This window comes from Mesoplodon bidens, assembly GCF_964165515.1.
Source record: "Mesoplodon bidens genome assembly, chromosome: 15".
NCBI lineage: Eukaryota > Metazoa > Chordata > Mammalia > Artiodactyla > Ziphiidae > Mesoplodon > Mesoplodon bidens.
The window spans coordinates 54,335,207-54,355,576 of NC_138171.1; the positions used below are offsets into that span (position 1 = coordinate 54,335,207).

General features: G+C 43.9%; 1 protein-coding gene across 1 annotated transcript; it reads right to left on the minus strand.

Annotated features, from left to right (window-relative positions):
- Positions 1-285: 285 nt before the first annotated feature.
- MPV17L (MPV17 mitochondrial inner membrane protein like) lies at positions 286-10,007 on the minus strand (the record flags this gene model as incomplete). Its single annotated transcript, XM_081256358.1, is given in 6 exon segments — positions 286-1,915; positions 2,268-3,040; positions 3,118-3,147; positions 6,838-6,908; positions 9,709-9,875; positions 9,877-10,007. Coding segments are annotated over 5 exon segments (609 nt in total). The 3' UTR covers positions 286-1,915; positions 2,268-2,830.
- Between the last annotated feature and the right edge of the window lie 10,363 nt (positions 10,008-20,370).

A 20,370-nucleotide genomic window follows, 5' to 3' on the forward strand; every position in this document is an offset into this window, starting at 1 on the left:
GTAAATTGCCCACCTAGCAAAAGATATTTTTCAATAGCTTCAAATGAATTCTAAAGGATGACAATTCTTGGAGAGAAATAAAGTATGGGTGAGTTAGAAATTGTAATTCTGGGTCATCTACCTCAATGAGAGAGACTATCTATGTTTAATTTGGTTGTGGTTAACACAGTTGATTCGGAGGCCTTATTTAGACACAACCTGAAATACCAAAGTTAAATCTCTATATCTGTGTGTTTTATAGTGAAAGAAGTGAAACAAAATTTTCTTCAAACTATTAAAAACCGAAATTGCAATTATTAATGAAGTACTAGAATGTGAAAATGTTTTCCTCTTTGAATTATCTTTTAGTGTAATTCCTCTGATTCATTAAACACTTTTCTTATTCTGGCCCCCCAAACCATCAATACAAATAAGATAAAGTTTTTCCTAAAGCACCCTTCATGAACCCCTAAATGAACCCCTAAATGCAAAATTTCATGAACCCCTAAATGCAAAATTTCACTGACTGTGTAGTGGGCAGATAATCACTTTGTCTGCTGAATCACCTTACTGACAGATTTTGAGGAAAATATTCTTACATGCCACTCTCAAACTTGTTATCAGAAATTTTTAAACACATGAAGACTCTCACATTGCCTAATTTTTCCTCACCAAACCCACTATGATATAGCTAAAAGGGAATAACTTTCATTAATTTTCCTACAAATGAAAAAGACTGATAGGTTACAAATTATGCATGATTTTTAATTACAAGTAAGCTGGACAGAAACATCTACTTTATTCAAAGTTGAGGAACAGCCAATGGAAATTTCCCTCTAATTTAGAACTTAAATGCCTTTTCTTTTTCTTCTCTCTCTTTCAAGATCTGATCTCATCTGATCCTACCATCACCACTCCAGTTCACAGACCTTCAGTCTTGCGACTTTCCATCCGTCAAGACCCAGCTCAGGCATCTCCCCCATGGAGCCTTCCCAGGTTGCCTCGGGCACCATGATTTCAAAGTACCTACTGCTTATGTCACTAACCTACAGCTGGGAGGCATTACTTGAGTAATATTCAAGCTTCCTATTGACCACTTGTCACGGATGCTGTTCAAGCAATGAATGATGAATCGGATTAGATGTCCTGAGAACCTGATTATCAATTTCTTCACTTATACTCCCAACTAGACCACGGACTTCTTTTAACAGTTATCACCTTGTTGTTTACCCTCTTCACATCCCTACAGTGGCCCTTTAATAACATTTATTATTTACATAAGGGTTATGAAATTTTATCTACTATAGTTATCCTGGTGGACTATAAGGATGGTTGCATCCACTTGTATAGAAGGAAAAGATCTCCCCTAAACTGAGAAATCATTTTTCAGTTATCTGGGTAAAAGGCCTATATCTGAGATTGGAAATGGAAACCACGAGTCCAAAAAGATGGGACGGGGCACTCTTGATTTTATTGGTAGCAGGGCAACTCCCCAGTAGTGGTGGCCAATGGCATAACCATACGATGACCATCAGGGCATCAGAAAAGTAGGAAAGCTGGGTAGGTGCCATTAGAGTTACAAGGTAAATACCTCAAATGCCAGGACCCAGGATCAAAAAGCAATATTCTGTAAACTTGTTTCAAAAAAAATGCTTCAACATCCTCTAAATTTCCCTTCTGTTTTCTACACGTATTAGGTAAAGTTGTTTTGAAAATCCAGTAAAATACACTCTACACAGAACACTAATCATACACTGTGCACATTTCTTTTTACATAAAACGTACTTGCAGAACTTTAGTATTAGAATAACAATAAATTATTATACAGCATTTTAGGGGAAAATCTGGTTATTCCATCTTCCTGATTGAATTCTGTGTAAACAGACATTAACTATAAGGACTATTTTTGGTATAAAAGGTAATCTGAGGGGCTTCCCTGGTGGCGCAGTGGTTGAGAGCCTGCCAATGCAGGGGACACGGGTTCGTGCCCCGGTCCGGGAAGATCCCACATGCCGCGGAGCGGCTGGGCCCGTGAGCCATGGCCGCTGAGCCTGCGCGTCCGGAGCCTGTGCTCCGCAACGGGAGATTTTTTTGCGGTACGCGGGCCTCTCACTGTTGTGGCCTCTCCCGTTGCGGAGCACAGGCTCCAGACGCGCAGGCTCAGCGGCCATGGCTCACGGGCCCAGCCGCTCCGGGGCATGTGGGATCTTCCCGGACCGGGGCACGAACCCGTGTCCCCTGCATCGGCAGGCGGACTCTCAATCACTGCGCCACCAGGGAAGCCCAACCTGATATTTTAGAAGAGAGATGTATACAATCAAAATGGAAGCTCCTTAAATCAACTGGCAATAAAATATTAGACCAGAAATAGTAAAGATTATAAACTGCCATTTTGCCACTGTTATTGATATTAACCAAAGTATTAGGGAAGTGAAAATACTAGAGAAGTATCAATAATGCTTTTGGATTAGAATGAAAAAAAAAGGAGATTTGAATAAAATTGAAAGTTATCATTGCTAATTAAAAAACAATCGGGGGCCTCCCTGGTGGCACAGTGGTTGAGAGTCCACCTGCCAATGCAGGGGACACAGGTTTGTGCCCCGGTCCAGGAAGATCCCACATGCTGCGGAGCGGCTGGGTCTGTGAGCCACGGCCGCTGAGCCTGCATGTCCAGAGCCTGTGCTCCGCAACGGGAGAAGCCACAACAGTGAGAGGCCCGCGTATCGCAAAAAAAAACAAAAAAACAAAAAACAATCGGGTCTACAGAATAGTAATTCTTCAAAATGGAGCACATAACTGGTAAGCAGGGTACTTCATCTGCAGGCAATCCTCTGCATTTAAGGGAAAAAAATTAGTCAATTTCAGGGAGTTCTTGACTTGTCATCTCTCTGGGGGGTCTTTCAACTTCATTTGTTCCCTTTACACAAAGGAAAGTAAAAGCTGACTTCAAGGTACCATCACCACCCTGTTGTGAAAAGCAGAAGAAAGTGGCCCACAGAAAACCACAGAGCCCAGTGTAAGCTGTTCTCCAGTGAATAGGAACGAGGCTGAAGTTGGTCAGCTATAACAGAGAAAGTCTTTTAGGACTCCATATAAACCAGACCCATGAGTTGGCATTCTAAGTAGTTTGAAACTCACCTGTACAAAAGGCCAGTACATCAGACCACTCTGGAACAAAGAAAAACTTTATTAGGATGCTTTTTAATCGCACAACACAATCACACAGTTCGTTCTATAAAGCATTAAGAAACACCAGGCAGGTGGAATGTGGACGCGGTATTATATTTCAGACTATGCAGATTAAATTAGACTACTTATGGTCTCGAGTGGAAAAGGGTAAGGAGTTGTACAAACAGCTGTTAGGCGCAAGAATAAAGATTTTTATTATATTCACAAATTTACAATAAAAAGTCTACCTGGGGCTTCCCTGGTGGCGCAGTGGTTGAGAGTCTGCCTGCCGATGCAGGGGACACGGGTTCGTGCCCCGGTCTGGGAAGATCCCACATGCCGCAGAGCGGCTAGGCCCGTGAGCCATGGCTGCTGAGCCTGCGCGTCCGGAGCCTGTGCTCTGCAAGGGGAGAGGCCACAACAGTGAGAGGCCCGCCTACCGCAAAAAAAAAAAAAAAAAAAAAAAAAAAAAAAAAGTCTACCTGAATCAGTACCAATTCTGGAAGACAACTGCTTTCAAAATAACAACACATATTTATTTATTTACATTTATTTATATTTTACTTTTGGCTGTGTTGGGCCTTCATTGCTGCGTGTGGGCTTTCTCTAGTTGCAGCGAGGGGGGCTACTCTTTGTTGTGGTGCGCGGGCTTCTCATTGCGGTGGCTTCTCTTGTTGTGGAGCACGGGCTCTAGGCACACACACTTCAGTAGTTGTGGCATGCAGGCTCAGTAGTTGTGGCTCATGGACTTAGCTGCTCTGCGGCATGTGGGATCTTCCTGGACAAGGGCTCAAACCCGTGTCCCCTGCATCAGCAGGCAGACTCTCAACCACTGCGCCACCAGGGAAGCCCTCTTACAGCAATTTTTTTTCTTCAGAATGTAGCATCACTCAGTTTGCAGATCTTGGTCTCCCATGCCATTCCCCACAAAAAGGAAAAAGGACTCCTCAAAGAAATGGTTGATTCCAGGGCCAGAGTAGGGCAGGTACAAGGTACAAGGTACAAGATGAGCCTAGAACATCTATCTTTATGATATAAAGTAAGGAAGTGGCTTAAAAAAAAAAAAAGATGGGGAGGTATCACAAGGAAATAGGCGCCAGCTTGAAGCAACTCTCACTGACCAAGTCTGGGACATTTGCAAAACAAAAATAATTAAACACAGCAATGAATTATAAACCATCGATAAAATGGGAATCCCTGGGTCCCTACTGATAACAGAGAAATAAGCAAATAACTGGGAGAGAAAAGTGGGCTCTTGCTTACAGAATGCTGTGCGGTACCCAGTAAATGCGGATGGGTCACCGTAGATGTGTCCTTGCCCATCAACCCTACTTCCAATCCATCATCAAGACCTACCAATTCTATCTCCTAAGTATTTCTGAAATCCTTCCTCTGCCCACTGCTTCATGATTTCTTACATGAACTTGGTCACAATGCCCTCTAACTGGTCTCCCTTGCCAGTAATTACTTAAGTTGAAGATCCTTGGCATGGCCTTCAACACCTTCCAAGATCCAAAGTCATTTGCAGTTGCTCCTCAATTCATATTTTATATTCTATGAATAGCATCCCTTGTAGTTTCTCCCTTACAGGTACACCACAGTGTTTTATGCATTCCTTCCTCGGCTCCTTCTGCCCCTGGAAAGGCCCCAGGTATCCGCCTAACTCCCCTGAGTTCTTTAAGACTCCGCTCAGGCATAACCTGCCCCTGGAAGCTTTCCTTGAGCCGCACCCTTACATCTCCATGCTGTGCTAAGTACCTGCTTGCATGCTCTGAGCACTGCTCATGGCATTGAGGTTAATGTTTATCTATTTACTTGTCTATCCATCCCACTACATTGTAAGTCCCTTAAAGACAGTAGCAATGTGTGTGCGTGTATATCTCTCTATATATATCATCTACATATATGCTTTGTGTTATCTTCCGCTAACACCTAGTGCAAGGCCTAGCAGAGAGTTTCTTGTTATGGGAGATCTTCAGGAAAGCCCCCAAATGGTGCTGGGCATCAGACTGCCGGTACCCTCTTTCTTCTCAAGGGCATAGATACAACTTACTCATTTGGAACCACTGTTTTTGTTGTGTTTTGCTTTTTGGGTTTTTTTTAAAATATTTATTTATTTATTTATTTATTTATTTTGCCGTACTGGGTCTTAGTTGCAGCACCCAGGATCTTCACTGCCGCACGTGGGATATTTAGTCGCGGCATGTGGAATCTAGTTCCCTGACCAGGGATCGAACCTGGGCCCCCTGCATTGGGAGTGCAGAGTCTTAACCGCTAGACCACCAGGGAAGTCCCAGAACCACTGTTTTTAAAAAGGTGTGTAAAAGTCGCCACGTTTCTACCCAATGAAGATAGCCTGTATGTCTTCATTAAAGAAGGAGAATCTGAAATATCTGCAAATCCTTGGTCAAAGCCCCTTTCTTTTACAAGTCTGCTTGGCTTGCTCTTCATATAAATGTATAAATGTCAGATGTACCTATCTCCATGAGATCTATGACATCATGGGCAAACTTGTTCCTTTTCCAAAGTAAAGCAGAAGAAAATCATATTTGCATGTCACCACGGGCCCATAAATTTTGCCTCAAGAGAAGTAACAAGAATTCTGAATGCTTTCCCCCCGGGAGGGGCTTGGCAGCATGTGGCTTCCACCCTCCCTGTCATCTGCCTTCAACCACCAAGTGGGTGATAATGGTTCTCGTGCTCAGAACAGTTCAACAGAAGATGCTGGGGTTGTGGGTGAGGGTGATGGGATGGCTGGGGGTGGCTTGCCACTGCTTTTGTTCAGGAATTAAGTAGATGTGGAGCCCTAGACAAGGCTGTGTATATTCTGGAATCCTGAAAATTCACCTCATTGTCATTAATAGAATCAAACATTGTCATTAATAGAATCACACTAGGCCAGAGATGGAAAACATCCCTGACTTTACCAGGTCTTGAGGACACTGCTCAATAAATCTTCATTGAATAAAGGAATAGATATTTGTGGGATTGGATTATATATATATTTGTACTGAGCAAACAGGACAAGAGGTGACTTGATTCCAGCCTCAGGATAACCCTGGGAAACATCTTCCTTTTCTGTAAATACCTTTGTGATGTCAAGAAGGTTCCTTTCATAGGGACTCAGCAGAATGCACACTTGGAAACATCAGCTCTAAATGTGAGAATGATTCCATTAAGCCACTCACATTCTACTATTCCTATTTTGCAATAACTTCTTTGGCTCCAAAAAAAATCACTGTGATCACTAACAAGAATAAACATAAGAATGTCAGAAATCGTTGTGAACATTGACCAAAATTCAGAGACACATATAGACACTCTTAAAGCTTCTCATTCAACTATCAAAACAAATTTAATTTCTGTCAAAATACAGTACCCTGTGCCAACCAACTGGAGCCCTAATTTAAGATTTTTTTTTTTTTTTTGCAGTACGCGGGCCTCTCACTGTTGTGGCCTCTCCTGTTGCGGAGCACAGGCTCCGGACGCGCAGGCTCAGCGGCCGCGGCTCACGGGCCCAGCTGCTCCGCGGCATGTGGGATCTTCCCGGACCGGGGCATGAACCCGCGTCCCCTGCATCAGCAGGCGGACTTTCAACCACTGCGCCAGCAGGGAAACCCAAGAATATTTTTATTTAAATGTATTTAATGTTAAAAAGATCCTGGTCGTATTTTCAAAAGTCTGTCTTACCTTATATGTATTCCAGAATTTCTGTCTCAGGTCCAAAAATATGTCATCCTTTTCCTGGAGAATACTCATACCTATTTGAAAAAACACACGCCAAAAGAATTTTAAAAGATTTAATACGAAGAATACTGTATAACAGTTCATGTTCAAGTTTTCTATTCCAATATGCAAGGTAACCACCACTATCACTAACTCAGTATGTTCTGTCTGACCCAACAGTGAAAACAAAAGATAATCTCCATTCTAAAGTTAGGTAAATTTTAAAGTGATGATAAATATGAAGTGAGAATAGCAGGGTACCGAGTTATAGCAGAACGATTATTTTTTTAAAAAGCTATTAGAGAATTCACAAAAACCTCAGTGTCAGCATGGTGGGACTACTGGGGACTTTTCTTCTCTCCCTTCAAAACATTTTGTGAAATGTTTAAAATTTTAAAAATTTAATTTCCTTCTTTTACAAAAAGGATGCCGGACTCTGGGTATTCTAGCAACTACAGATTTCCCATCTAAGAGGCTTTCTAAACGGAATTTGAAAGCAGAACACCAGTTCAGACTTCCTAAAAACATCTGGAAAACTTTGACGTTCAACAACCCTGAAAAGGAAGTCAGGGAACAAGGACAAAACCCTCCTATTTTAGGAAAGGTGTGAAAATGAGAGTGCTTTTTAAAGCACTCTCCAACTCTGATTAGGAAGAAGGGGAAATAAAATCTTTTTTAGTCAATTGCAGGGGATTCTTAAAGCATTCTCCCCCAACTCTGATTAGGAAGAAGGGGAAATAAAATCTTTTTAGTCAATTGCAGGGGATTCTTAGGACAGGACTGGTAAGAAAACCGAGCCCAATATTGGTAATAGTATTCCACTTACCCAGCACTAATTAAGGGCTAAGCACTTGATGTGTTTTCTTTCATCTGACCCTCCTAACCCTCAGCTAAGGATGGTGGAGTTGCAGAGGAGAAAAAGAGCTCAGAGAGGTTGATAGTGATCCAAGTCCAACCTAGGTGTGGATTCCGAGCCAGACCTTTTAATCACAATTATTCTAGCTCCCAAGGCAGCCCCAGCACAAAGGAACATCTGATACAGGCAATTTCCAAGTCGGAAGTGCCTTGAACACACATCCAACCCACCCCCTTCCCACCATTCCCCCTTCAGTTTAACATGAGGAGAGGGAAACAGGGCCCAGAAATCTGAAATGCAAAACAAAGAAGCAATGTGGGCAGGAATCGGTTTCAGGGGCCTCGGGCTTGAACCACAGGCCCCAGCAGCCCTGTGACTGCAGCATCTTTCTGGTTTCAGGAATGCTGACATCCCCCAAGGGAGATGAAGACCATGACATGGATTGTGTTGCTTTCGGGCAGGTAGTTTATCCCTCTGAGCCTCAGTTTCCTTGTCTGTAACATGGGAATAACAATACCTGCCCCACTGGGTTGTTTGAGGACTAGATAGGAATCTGACTCCCAAATGCCAGCTGCCCCCAACCCTCCATCCCATCACCAGAGTACAAGGGCACTGCAGTAACAGGCATGAGGAACCTGTTTGCCAATCTGGCCTGGAAGTCACGCGCTGGGATCAGGCACAGATCTTCTGATAAATCAGGCAGCTCCTGCTCTCAGGTCCTCTATCCCCTAACCTCACAGATCCCATGGGCCATGTGGTTGGCACTGCATCAGGCATGTTTTCTGTGGAGTTTGTGAGTGACTCTGGCCCCCAAAATAAGGTCCATGGGGCAGTGTAGGTTCCTTCAAAGTGCTGACTTGACCACTTCAACACAGTTTAGAAGAAAGCACCAACAGCCACTGACAAGACCCCTTGGGGGATCTGTGATCCCCAATGCCAAGGCCAGGCCCAGGACCCTTGAATTTTCTTAGGGGATTGGGTGCCCCTCCCCTGCCCACTCCCTTCCAAGCAATAGAAAACGCTATGAAGAAGAAGGCCACACAGAGTCCTTGCCATCGTTTTTAGAATTTAGGGCACTAAGAAAGGTTCCCAAAGTCAGGCCCTCAGGCTCCAGGGTGGACTTTTTGAGGAGGGGGCTCCCCAGACCCTCACAGGTACAGAGTCCTCTCATGGCAGGGGTCCGAGGTCTCCTGACATTTTCTGTGGGTTTTGATATGGGGACGGGACCCCCTTCAGGGAAATCTTGTTACAAAAGCAGGACTTCCACGCGAACTTCAACTACGTGTGGCTGCGCCTGCTGGAGCGCGCGCTGCCGGGCACACATTTTGAGGGGAACCGGGCCGCACCTCAGATTCCACCGGCTCTGCCCGCACCATCCTGAATCCCCTCACCTTTTGTTTGTATGGAAAGGAGTATCCCGCCAGTGGAAAGGAGGCCCCTAGCCCCCGGGTGGATCTTTCCAGGAGCAGGACCGGCCCCGCCCCACAACTTGGTCACGGGGCTCACGGCTGACATGGTAGCAAGCTGGGGTCTCCTCGACGTTCCCGTGGACCTTTGTCAGGGGAAAATGGATCCCCAGCCCTGCCTCCCCACTTCCGGCCTACGTACGCCCCAGGCCCCCTGAAACCTCCAGCCCCAGACTACGGGCAACCCAGCGTCCGAACTGCGACCCTGGCCCCCTAATTCCTAGCCTCTCCGGCAACCGCCCCTCAATTTCTTTCCCCTCAATCCTGTTAATCCACGGTCCCCAGACCTCTCGACCCTCGCACCTCGACCTCCGGCCCTCGTCCAGACCCTCCCAGTCCCCTGAACCCTGGCCCCCACCCCAGGATTCCAGGCCCGGTCCCCGGCCCCCAGAGCCCCAGGCTCCTGCCCGGTCCCAGCCTCTTGAAACCCCGACCCCTGCCTCTCGTCCCCCAATTCCGGATCCGCCTCCGTCCCCCAGTTCTGGCCCCCAGGTGCCTGGCCCGGCTACTCACCGAAGTAGAAGGCAGAGACGTACACCGGCCCGCCGAACGCCTGGTCGCACAGCACCTTGGCCAGGACGGCGCGCGACGCGCGCCCCGGCAGCGCGCGCTCCAGCAGGCGCAGCCACACGTAGTTGAAGTTCGCGTGGAAGGCCACGGCCACGGTGGCCACGTGCCGCGTCGGCAGGGCCGCCCCGCAGCCGCTGCTGCAGCGCGTCGCCGGCTGAGAAGAGCGCGGCGTAGAGCAGCACGTTAGTGGGCCAAGGGTAGCGCCGGGCGGTGCGCAGGAGCTCCCGCCACAGGCCCGCCATGCCCGTGCACTGGGCGCCGACCAACGACCGCCGGCAGCTCCAGGCCACGCCCACCGCCCCCTGCCCCCTACCCCCTACCCCCCGGCCTCCGCCCTCTGCCCTCTGCCCTCTACCCCCTACCCCCCGGCCTCCGCCCTCCGCCCTCTGCCCTCTGCCCCCAGCCCCCCGGCGCACCGCCTCCCGCCACCTGCACCTGCCTCCTCTCCACGCTCGAAGGCGATTGGGCACCCCGCGCACACTCAACTGCACCGACCAATCCCGTGGCCACTGGCGATCCTGGAGGCTGAGCTTTTGAAATACTGCTGGTCCGCATATGCATGAGCCCCTTACAAGTCATGTCCAGAAGAGGAAAATCGTCACAGGCTTAAGGGGCTGGGCGATGGGGGGGATGCGAAGTGACTGCTAACCGGGTGTGGGATTCTTTTTTGGAGTGATGAACTATTGTATAATTAGGTAGTGGTAACGGTTGCGCGGAAAACCATTAAAGACACTTCTTTTAAAAAATATTTATTTATTTATTTTTGGCTGCGTTGGGTCTTCGTTGCTGCGCGCAGGCTTTCTCTAATTGCGGCGCTCAGGCTTTCTCTAGTTGGGGCGAGCAGGGGCTACTCTTCGTTGTGGTGCGCGGGCTTCTCCTTGCAGTGGCTTCTCTTGTTGGGGAGCACCAGCTCTAGGCGTACGGGCTTCAGTAGTTGTGGCGCGTGGGCTCAGTAGTTGTGGCCCACGGGCTTAGTTGCTCTGCGGACCAGAGCTGGAACCCGTGTCCCCTGCACTGGTAGGCAGATTCTTAACCACTGCGCCACCAGGGAAGTCCTTAATTACACTTTAAAATGGTGAATTGTATGGTATGTGAATTATATCTCAAAACGAACCAAAAAAGGTCAAAAAAGAAGGGGAAAATTGGGGGAAAAACGTGTGTGGGGGGAATACCAAAACTCAGTTACCAAGATGGCAGTGTATTTTAAATGTCTTAACATACAAGGAATTCACACTTTCGACACACACACTGACTATGTAACAGTCTTTAGAGACAATGTCAGAAGTTAAACTTTGAGGCTTTTCATGAATGTGAAGTGGGATTCAATGGGGCTACTGCCTTCTCTTCAGAGTCTGTGCCTCAATGAATATTACCTCCCAAATCATACGCTGAGCTCCCAGAAGCAGGGGGTCATTGGAAACCCAAACAGCAGATGTAACCTCTGACCTCATGGAAATCAGTTCCTCTTTGCTTCTTTTCCTCCATTTTTCCTTCCTTCATTGTCACACCCAATTCCATTCTCATTTTCTCCCTCTCTCTTCTATTTGTTTACCTTTTTTTAGTTAATTATTAATTTTTTGATTTTTAACTTTTCATTTTGAAATAATTCCAGACTTTCTGAAAACTTGCAAAAATAGTACAGAGTTCCCATATATTCTTCAGCCAAGCTTCCCCAAATATTGACATCTTACATAACCATAGTACAATTTTCAGAACAACTGATGTAATACTGTTACCCAATCTACGGACCTTATTCAAACTATTGCCAATTGTCCCACTAAAGTCCTTTTTCAAGGACTGGCTTTCAATTCTGGATCACTTTGCCTTGTATTGAATTGTCATAGATCACCTTAGTCTCCAATCTGGTGCACTAATCAGTTATATTGTAGATTGTTCCTCAGTTTGTCAACCCTATTGTTATGGGCTGCATTGTGTCCCCCCAAAATTCATATGTTGAAGCCCTAACATCCGGTACCTCAGAATATGACTGTATTTGGAGATAAGACCTTTAAAGAGGTGATTAAGTTAAAAATGAGGCCCTGGGACTTCCCTGGTGGTGCAGTGGTTAAGAATCCACCTGCCAATGCAGGGGACACGGGTTCAAGCCCTGGTCCGGGAAGAACCCACATGACGTGGAGCAACTAATCCCCTGCACCACAACTACTGAGCCTGTGCTCTAGAGCCCGCAAGCCACAACTACTGAGCCCGCGTGCCACAACTACTGAAGCCCGCATTCCTAGAGCCCATGTTCTACAACAAGAGAAGCCACTGCAATGAGAAGCCTGCACACCGCAAAGAAGAGTAGCCCCAGCTCGCCACAACTAGAGAAAGCCTGCACGCAGCAACGAAGACCCAACACAGCCAAAAATTAATTAATTAAAAAAATTTTTTTAAATTAGGCCCTTAGGATGAGCCCTAATCCAATCTGACTGGCGTCCTAATAAGAAGAGGAAATTTGGACACACAAAGAGACACGAGGGCAGTGCATGCACAGAGGAAAAGATCATGTGAGAACACGGTGAGAGGGAGGCCACCTGCAAGCCAAGGGGAGAGGCCTCAGAAGAAACCAAACCAGCTGACACCTTGACCTTGGACTTCTAGCCCAGAGAACTGGAGAAAATACATTTTTTAACGCACTCTGTGGCATTTTGTTCTGACAGCGCTAGGGCAGATTAATACACCCATCCTCTTCAGTTTGGGGAATCTACCAATTTCTGTGTTCTTTGACCCTTTCTATCTGCCCATATGCTGATTCTCAACCCTCCCCTCTCCTTGTGCTTGTTACTGGTCCCAAGCAAATCTTTCTGTCAGACTTGTCCCAGCTAAGCAGGCTCCTAGCACGCACCTTTCTTTGTTTATTACTTACATTCCCCTTGTATTATTTTCCCATTGTTGCTGTGACAAGTTGCCACAAATTTGTTGTCCTCAGAGGTTTGGAGGTCAGAAGTCTAAAATGGGTCCATGGGGACTTCCCTGGCAGTCCAGTGGTTAAGACTCCATGCTTCCACTGCAGGGATCCCTGGTTGGGGAACTAAGATCCTACATGCCACGCAGCGCAGCCAAAGAAAAAAAAAAACGGGTCCATGAGCTGCATTCCCTCCAGAGGCCCTAGAAGAGAATCCATCTCCTTGCCTCTTCCACCTTCTAGAGGCCCCCTTGCATTCCTGGATGGCCCCTTCCTTCAAAGTCATCAGCATAGCATCTTCCAATTTCTCTGTCATTCCATTGTCACATAGTCTTTTCTGACTCTGACCCACCTGCCCTCTCTCTTAGAAGGACCCTTATGATTACATTCAGCCTACCTGGATAATGCAGGGTGATCTCCACATCTCAAGATCCTTATCTTAAGAGTCATCTGTAAAGTTCCTTTTACCATGTAAAATAGCATATTCACAGGTTTTGTGGATTAAGACATGGACATCTTTGGAGGGCCATTATTCGTGCCTTTCTTCTCTGTAATCCTTTTGATTTCCTCTAACAGCAATTGATCACATTAGCTGAAATCAAACTACCCATTTCTCAACACACTGAGATCAGGACCATCGGTTTTTCCAGGCAATCTTTCATTCATTCATCCAGTTGATCAATATTCATTGAGCACAATTATGTGCCAGGCACTAAACTATGCGCTTGTGGGAAGGATTTGTAATTGCAGTGCTTAAAAAAAAAACCAAAAAACTAATTCCTGCCTAAATTAGAGAAAATTGTGGTGTTCATTATGAAAACAAGAAAATCTCTCTAATGATTCCTACGCAATTCCCTTAACCAAAGTTTTTAGAGAGAAAAATAGAGCAAAATTGGAGAAAATTTCAGGAAAGTAGGGAGGGGGGAGAGATTAGGGTTTCCAGGTAAAATATAGAGTGCCAAGTTAACTTTTAATTTCCTATGAACAAAGAATAACTACTTGGTGTAAGTATGTCCCAGTGCAATATTTGGGGCACACTAAAAAAAATTTCACTGTTCATCTGAAATTCGAAGTGAATTAGGCATCCTATATTTTTCTTTCTTTCTTTTTTTTTTTTTTGGCCTCACAGCATGCAGGATCTTAGTTCCCTGACCAGGGAGCAAACCCATGCCCCTTGCAGTGAAAACTTCAAATCCTAACCACTGGACCACCAGGGGAGTCCCAAGGGCATCCTGTATTTTTAAAATTTATTTTGCTAAATTTGGCAACCCCAAAGGGATGGGACTGACATTTACGGAGAGCCCACTGCAGGTGTCGATTTTCTACTAAGCACTTTACTACATGAACTCATTTTCTCTTCACAGAAAGCCAGTGAGGCTGGGGATTGGTAACAATCTGTAGAGGCAAATATCCTCCAAAATCTATGGTGATCTTTATCAAGCAGCTCAATGTATTTACTTAATGGGAATTGAAAGAAAGAGGAATGAATACTTCAAAGGCTGAGATGGTTTTACGACTATTGCTGTATATTTGTCTCTTCTTAAAAGCAACAAAAAATGCAGTAGTTAAAGACAATCTCATTCAGTAAAGATGCTAAAGAACCTGCTTGGCCTTCAAAAGGAAGAGATGCTCTAAGATTAATTCATTACATTGATGCTTCATCATCTGTGCAAGCTGTGATTCAGAGCCCTCTGGCAATAATGGACAACACATTTATGCGACATAAATATCTCTGAACACTGGGGGATAACCAGAGAACATAGTGCTGTGTTAAAACGGAAAAGAGGTGTTTTGTAAGAGCTTCTTCAGCAGGGAATAAAGTACTGATGTGGGAACTGAGCTTCAATTTACAACTAAGGATCACATTAAACATACATTAAGATGATTACAGTGAAGCTTATTTGTAACCATTATTATTTCATTTTATTTAAATGAATGGGGGCTTAATAAGAACCACCAAGTGGGCTGCAGTGTCTAAAATCTTCTACCTTCTCTTGCTAATCTGGAAATTTCTACTGATAAACAAAAGGCTACTACTCTTTAACAGGTTCCAAGACCAACAGGTCTGTTTTCCAATGAACAGAGAAAGCAATCAGCTTCAAAAACAGTCATGACCTTCAAAAAAGGTCATGGACGTTCCTCCAGCCCCTTCAATATCACCTCTGAGATATCAACTGTCTCTGAGGGTGTGAGTACAGAGCCAGAAACTGAAGCAACTGTCTTCCTCCTTGTCACCTGAAGTGAGGTTGGCAATAAAAACCCTTATCTAGGGCTTCCCTGGTGGTGCAGTGGTTGAGAGTCCACCTGCCGATGCAGGTGACGCGGGTTCGTGCCCCGGTCCAGGAAGATCCCACATGCCGCAGAGCGGCTGGGCCCGTGAGCCATGGCCGCTGAGCCTGCGCGTCCGGAGCCTGTGCTCCGCAATGGGAGAGGCCACAACAGTGAGAGGCCCGCATACCGCAAAAAAAAAAAAAAAAAAAACCCTTATCTAATCCTCCTTCTTTCAAGATTTTCTCACCCACCCACCCCTTCATTCCAGAACCCTTCATTCTATTTTTAAAAAAATTTTTTTAAATTCATTTATTTATTTATTTATTTATTTTTGGCTGTGTTGGGTCTTGGTTTCTGTGCGAGGGCTTTCTCTAGTTGTGGCAAGCAGGGGCCACTCTTCATCGCGGTGCGCGGGCCTCTCACTATCGCGGCTTCTCTTGTTGCGGAGCACAGGCTCCAGACGCGCAGGCTCAGTAGTTGTGGCTCACGGGTGGGATCTTCCCAGACCAGGGCTCGAACCCGTGTCCGCTGCATTAGCAGGCAGATTCTCAACCACTGCACCACCAGGGAAGCCCCAGAACCCTTCATTCTTAATGGAATTTCTCCAGCTTTGATCTGAATGGAAGAGGGTACTTTGACTTGAAGCTGGGCGTGCCCAGTAAACACAAGGTTTTTGTTTAGTGTGGCTACAGATGAATAAATAGAGCTATGCTTTATGCAAATGTAAATATGATTTTCTTTTTCAAAAATTATTTTTATTTGGATGAGTTCCAGTGGGTGGGATTGAACTGATGGAGGTGGGGGTAGAAGGCACCACCACTGCTGACTCCCTATATGGATGTTCACGGGAGAGAAGGAAAGGGTACTCAGCTGGAAAAGGTCAGGAGGGGCAGTTATTAGAAAGAAGATACAAGCCTGGTTCCCACCAGAGCCTTTTTTTTCCTGTTAACAGAAATGATATTAAACAATTCCTTCATGATATCATTGCATTTCAGCTCTGCTGTGGAAAAACCATGCCTAAGAATTCTGTCTCTATGACCTAGGCAACTCTTATGCCCTTGACGTTGGCACCAATTATGTGAAAGGTGCTTGGTTCCAAATGGTCATTTTCAGACCATCTTAACATTGGAACTAAAACAAAGTACTACGGTGAGAATTGTACCCGTCCTTTGCTCTTGTTTAGAAGTTTGGAACACTTCCCCATCCTTCTATCCTGCCCCCAGTAGAGTACGAAAATGTGGCAACAGATTTCTTAAGAGGGATGGCGGCCATCAGAGATTCCACCTTTGACTTGGTGCTTTGAAAATGTGCCATTTGGAAGAAATATTCAAAGTAGAGTGTTCAGGAACTCTGTTTTCACCAGCTTTATTTTAAGAAACTATTCTGCCCACATTGGTGTGGGATAATAGAGCAGCCAATTATATTTATTTCATTAATTTTTTCATTGTTAAGCTTTGGGAAAAGAAATACCTTTTTAAGTTCTAAAATACATAAAGAAGAGATAAAATTAAAAATCTGAAATTATGAAAAACCCAACATTAGAGGTAGCTTTAAAGATCTTGCATATTCAAATATGCAAATGATTAAGAATTCCCACATAAAAGGTGGAATTAATTTCAGAGAGTTTTCTTCTCCAATTATGCTTTTTTGAACCTCTAAAACTTCAATTACTATAGAAAATGTGTGACTCTACTAACATGTGGAAGAAATAACTAATTAGTGGAATAATGGTTTAGAGATGATTTTAGTACTCTGTATGATCCAATCAGCAGGGAGAAATCACATTGTAATTAGAACAGGGGAAGTTTAATACAATCGATTCTTATTACTTGAAGTAGGTACATTCTATAAAGTTACTACGAGCACTGCAGAACTAAACTCAAGGGCCATTTAAAACAATGAAAGTCCTGACAAAAAGCTCAAAAAATGTGGGAATAGACTGTGAAAAGGACACTTGCTTGCAGTATGAGAGACACAACAAAAAGGCCAAGCATCACCTTGTTTGACTGTAGCTGGGAACGTGCAAGCTGGGTGATTCAAATTTTTTGCCGCTCTGAGCATGTGAATGTCTTCAAGTGACAGCAAAAGCATCAGGAGTATTGACTTCGGGGTTTCAAAAAAAATTTAGCAAGTCGGTGAATTTGCAAATATGGAATCACCAAATAATGATTATTGACTGTATAAAGAATTATTAACAGGGAATTGGAATGATGAGGGATTGAATAATAAGAGAACCCTAAAGAGTATAGAAATAGCAAGCATAAGGACCAGCCACTACCACTAGAACTGAGATAGAACACCCAAGAAGAACCCTCCCTACCTTCTAGGGCTGAAATCCTGATCTTACTGGGAGGGTACAGCCCTGTCTCACCGAATGACAAAGAAGTCAGTTGCTCTAATGCCCTGACAGCCGGGGGAATTTGCTGGAGATCTGCTCTCTAGGGTAAACTGTTATGGGAACTCATTGGAGGTACTCAGCTACAAAACCACCAGAGTGGGTACCAGGGTTTGATACAGTGATTTATAATAAGAAATATTTATTTGGTCTGTGTCTTGTTTCTGGTACAGAGTTCCTAAAACGCTTGGAATTTCCTGAGTGATAAGAGCAATGGGAGCATCATTTTGTTGTAGTATTTGGTCTACAGTTTTGTACTCTGTCTGAAATCGCTTCTGAGTCCTTGATATAAAAGGAGTGTCTTGTTGTTCATAACAAGCCCCTTTCAACCACACCTGAGCTTATGTTATTGTGGTAACTTTTGGAAAGCTTCTAAGGGTGGACTTGTTGCCAGGGGAAACCGATCTCATCATTAGAGGGTTGGAACTTTTAGTCCCACACCCACATCTGGGGATGCAGGCTGGGGATTGGAGATTGAAGCAATCACCAGTGAACAAGGATTTAATCAACTGCACCTTTGTAAAGAAGCTTCTATAAAACCCCAAGATGATGGAGTTCAGAGAGCTTTCAGGTTGGTGAACGTGTGGAGATTTGGGGAAGAGTGGCCCCCAGAGAGGACATGGAAGGTCCGAACCCCTTCCCACATACCCTGCCCTGTGCATCTCTTCCATCTGGTTGTTCCTGAGTTATATCCTTTTATAGTAAACTGGTGATCTAGCGAGAAAACTGTTTCTCTTGAGTTCTGTAAGCCACTCTAGCAAATTAATCGAACCCAGTGAGGAGGCTGTGGGAACCTCTGATTTATATCCAGTTGGTCAGAAACACAGGTAACAACCTGGACCTGTGATTGGCGTCTGAAGTGGGAGGAAGTCTCGTGGGAGTGAGACCCTAATCTATGAGATCAGACACTCTCCCCAGGTAGATAGTGTCAGGATTGGGTTAAACTTAGGACACCCAGCTGATGTTACAGAACTGCTTGATGAGTGGAAAACCCGCACATCTGGTAGAAGTGAAGTAGGATTGTAGTAGGGTGTCGAGAGTAGAGGAGACAGAGGAGGAGTAAGTTTTTCCTTACATCCGGGGGAAGCTTCACAGGGCACGGGAGAAGCCCACCAGCAAGAACCTGGAAGCAAACCCCTTTCCTCCTGCAATGTCTCTCCCGCGCCCTCTACTGATAAAACTTAACATTGTGCCAGCTGGCAAAGGAGAAATATTTAAGGGGCCCAGATCCATTTTTACAGAGCAGGCAAAAAGAATGGATTTGGAGCCAGGAGATTACAAATTAATAACTAGCACAAGTACTATTTAATGTTATACATGCTATTTTCTTAGATATCTTTTTGAGTTAACTACATATCATCTTTCCATGTCAATAAGTAGGTTATCTACATCATTGTTTGTGAAGGTGTGTTTTGACCAAGTTTACCATAACAACCAATTTTTGTTATATTATTGAATACACAGATTGTTTAAAATGTTTCACCAATATAAACAATCTGATATGACATTCTTATAGTAAAGTCTTTAACTTGATGTCTTTAGTTTAAATTTCTGGGAGCAGAATTTTGCGGACAAAAGATAAGTATATTTTAGGCTTTTTTGGTTATTATTACTGAATGCCAAATTGCATTCAGTTGAATATAATTGAAACCTATAAAAGGTTTATAACAATTTGAAATTCAACCAGTAATGCATAAGAGTATTTCTTCTCTCCTACTCTAATAAACTGTAGATGTTGTTATTAAAAGCAAAAAAAATTGTTAATTTAATAGGCAAAAAAACTCACTTGAATTTTGCATTTTTTTAATCACTAGTAATGTTGATGCTTTTTCATGTTAATTGAGCATCTGCACATGTTTTTCTTTTCTTATATCATCTGTTAATGTCTTTGCTCATTCTTTTGGGGTACACAGTTTTAGAGAAGGCTGAATTCTTTCATAAAATATAAATAAATCTGAAACAAATGAAAGGTGAAATCATCTTTTTATACTATTTCACCTTTTTACAGCGTCACCTAAAATTTAAGTATACTCTAAAATCCTACTTAGAAGAAAGTATTTTATTTATTTATTTATTTTTAAAATTTTGGCTGTGCTGGGTCTTAGTTGCAGGATCTTCGTTGCGTCATGTGGGATCTTTAGTTGCAGCATATGAGATCTTTTTTTAGCTGCAGCATGTGAACTCTTAGTTGCAGCATGCATGCGGGATCTAGTTTCCCGACCAGGGATCAAACCCAGGCCCCCTGCATTGGAAGCACAAAGTCTTCCCACTGGACCACCAAGGAAGTCCCTAGAAGAAAGTCTTAAACATAAATTAAATCATAGTTTAAAATATTAGCAAAATTTTTTTTCATATGGCTGTATCAACGTTAACATATCTGCTTCACATTTTCCAAGACATCATGCCCAATCCTGCTCCAGGGATAATTGGTACAGTGTAAATTACCAGAGGTGCTCAAAGGTCAAAGAAAAGTCCTTTAAGTAACAGGAATCAACAGAAATGCCTTCCTCAAGGTCCTGAAAATTAGTAAATTGTTGATGGTAGTAAGTTGGCTTTTCTTAATTTTCTTCTATTTCCAGCTAGTTATCACTGAACAAATATTTTCAATGCTTTAGAACAAAGATTTCATATTTACGTCCTGAGGCATGGATTCATTTATAATTTACTCTCCATTCTTTTATCCTGCTTAATTTTCCTTATGATACTTACAACAAATTAATATATTATAGAGCCATTTTTTATCACCTCATTCCAAAAGAATGTAAGATCTACAAATGCAGAGACAATCTCTTAATCATGGTATCCCCGATTCCTAGAATACTGCCTGGCATATAGTGGACTCTCAGAAAGTATTTGTTGAATCAATGCATTCAGTATTCATTCATTGAACCCCCACTGCATCCTAGACACTGACCTGGCTAGACTTGGGAAGTAAAATCGCCACTTGGACTGTGAAGTTTTTTTAAGATGTGATACCCATTAAAACTAGATTGAAAATAATGGAAATGTTTAGGAATAAAATCTGCACATCATG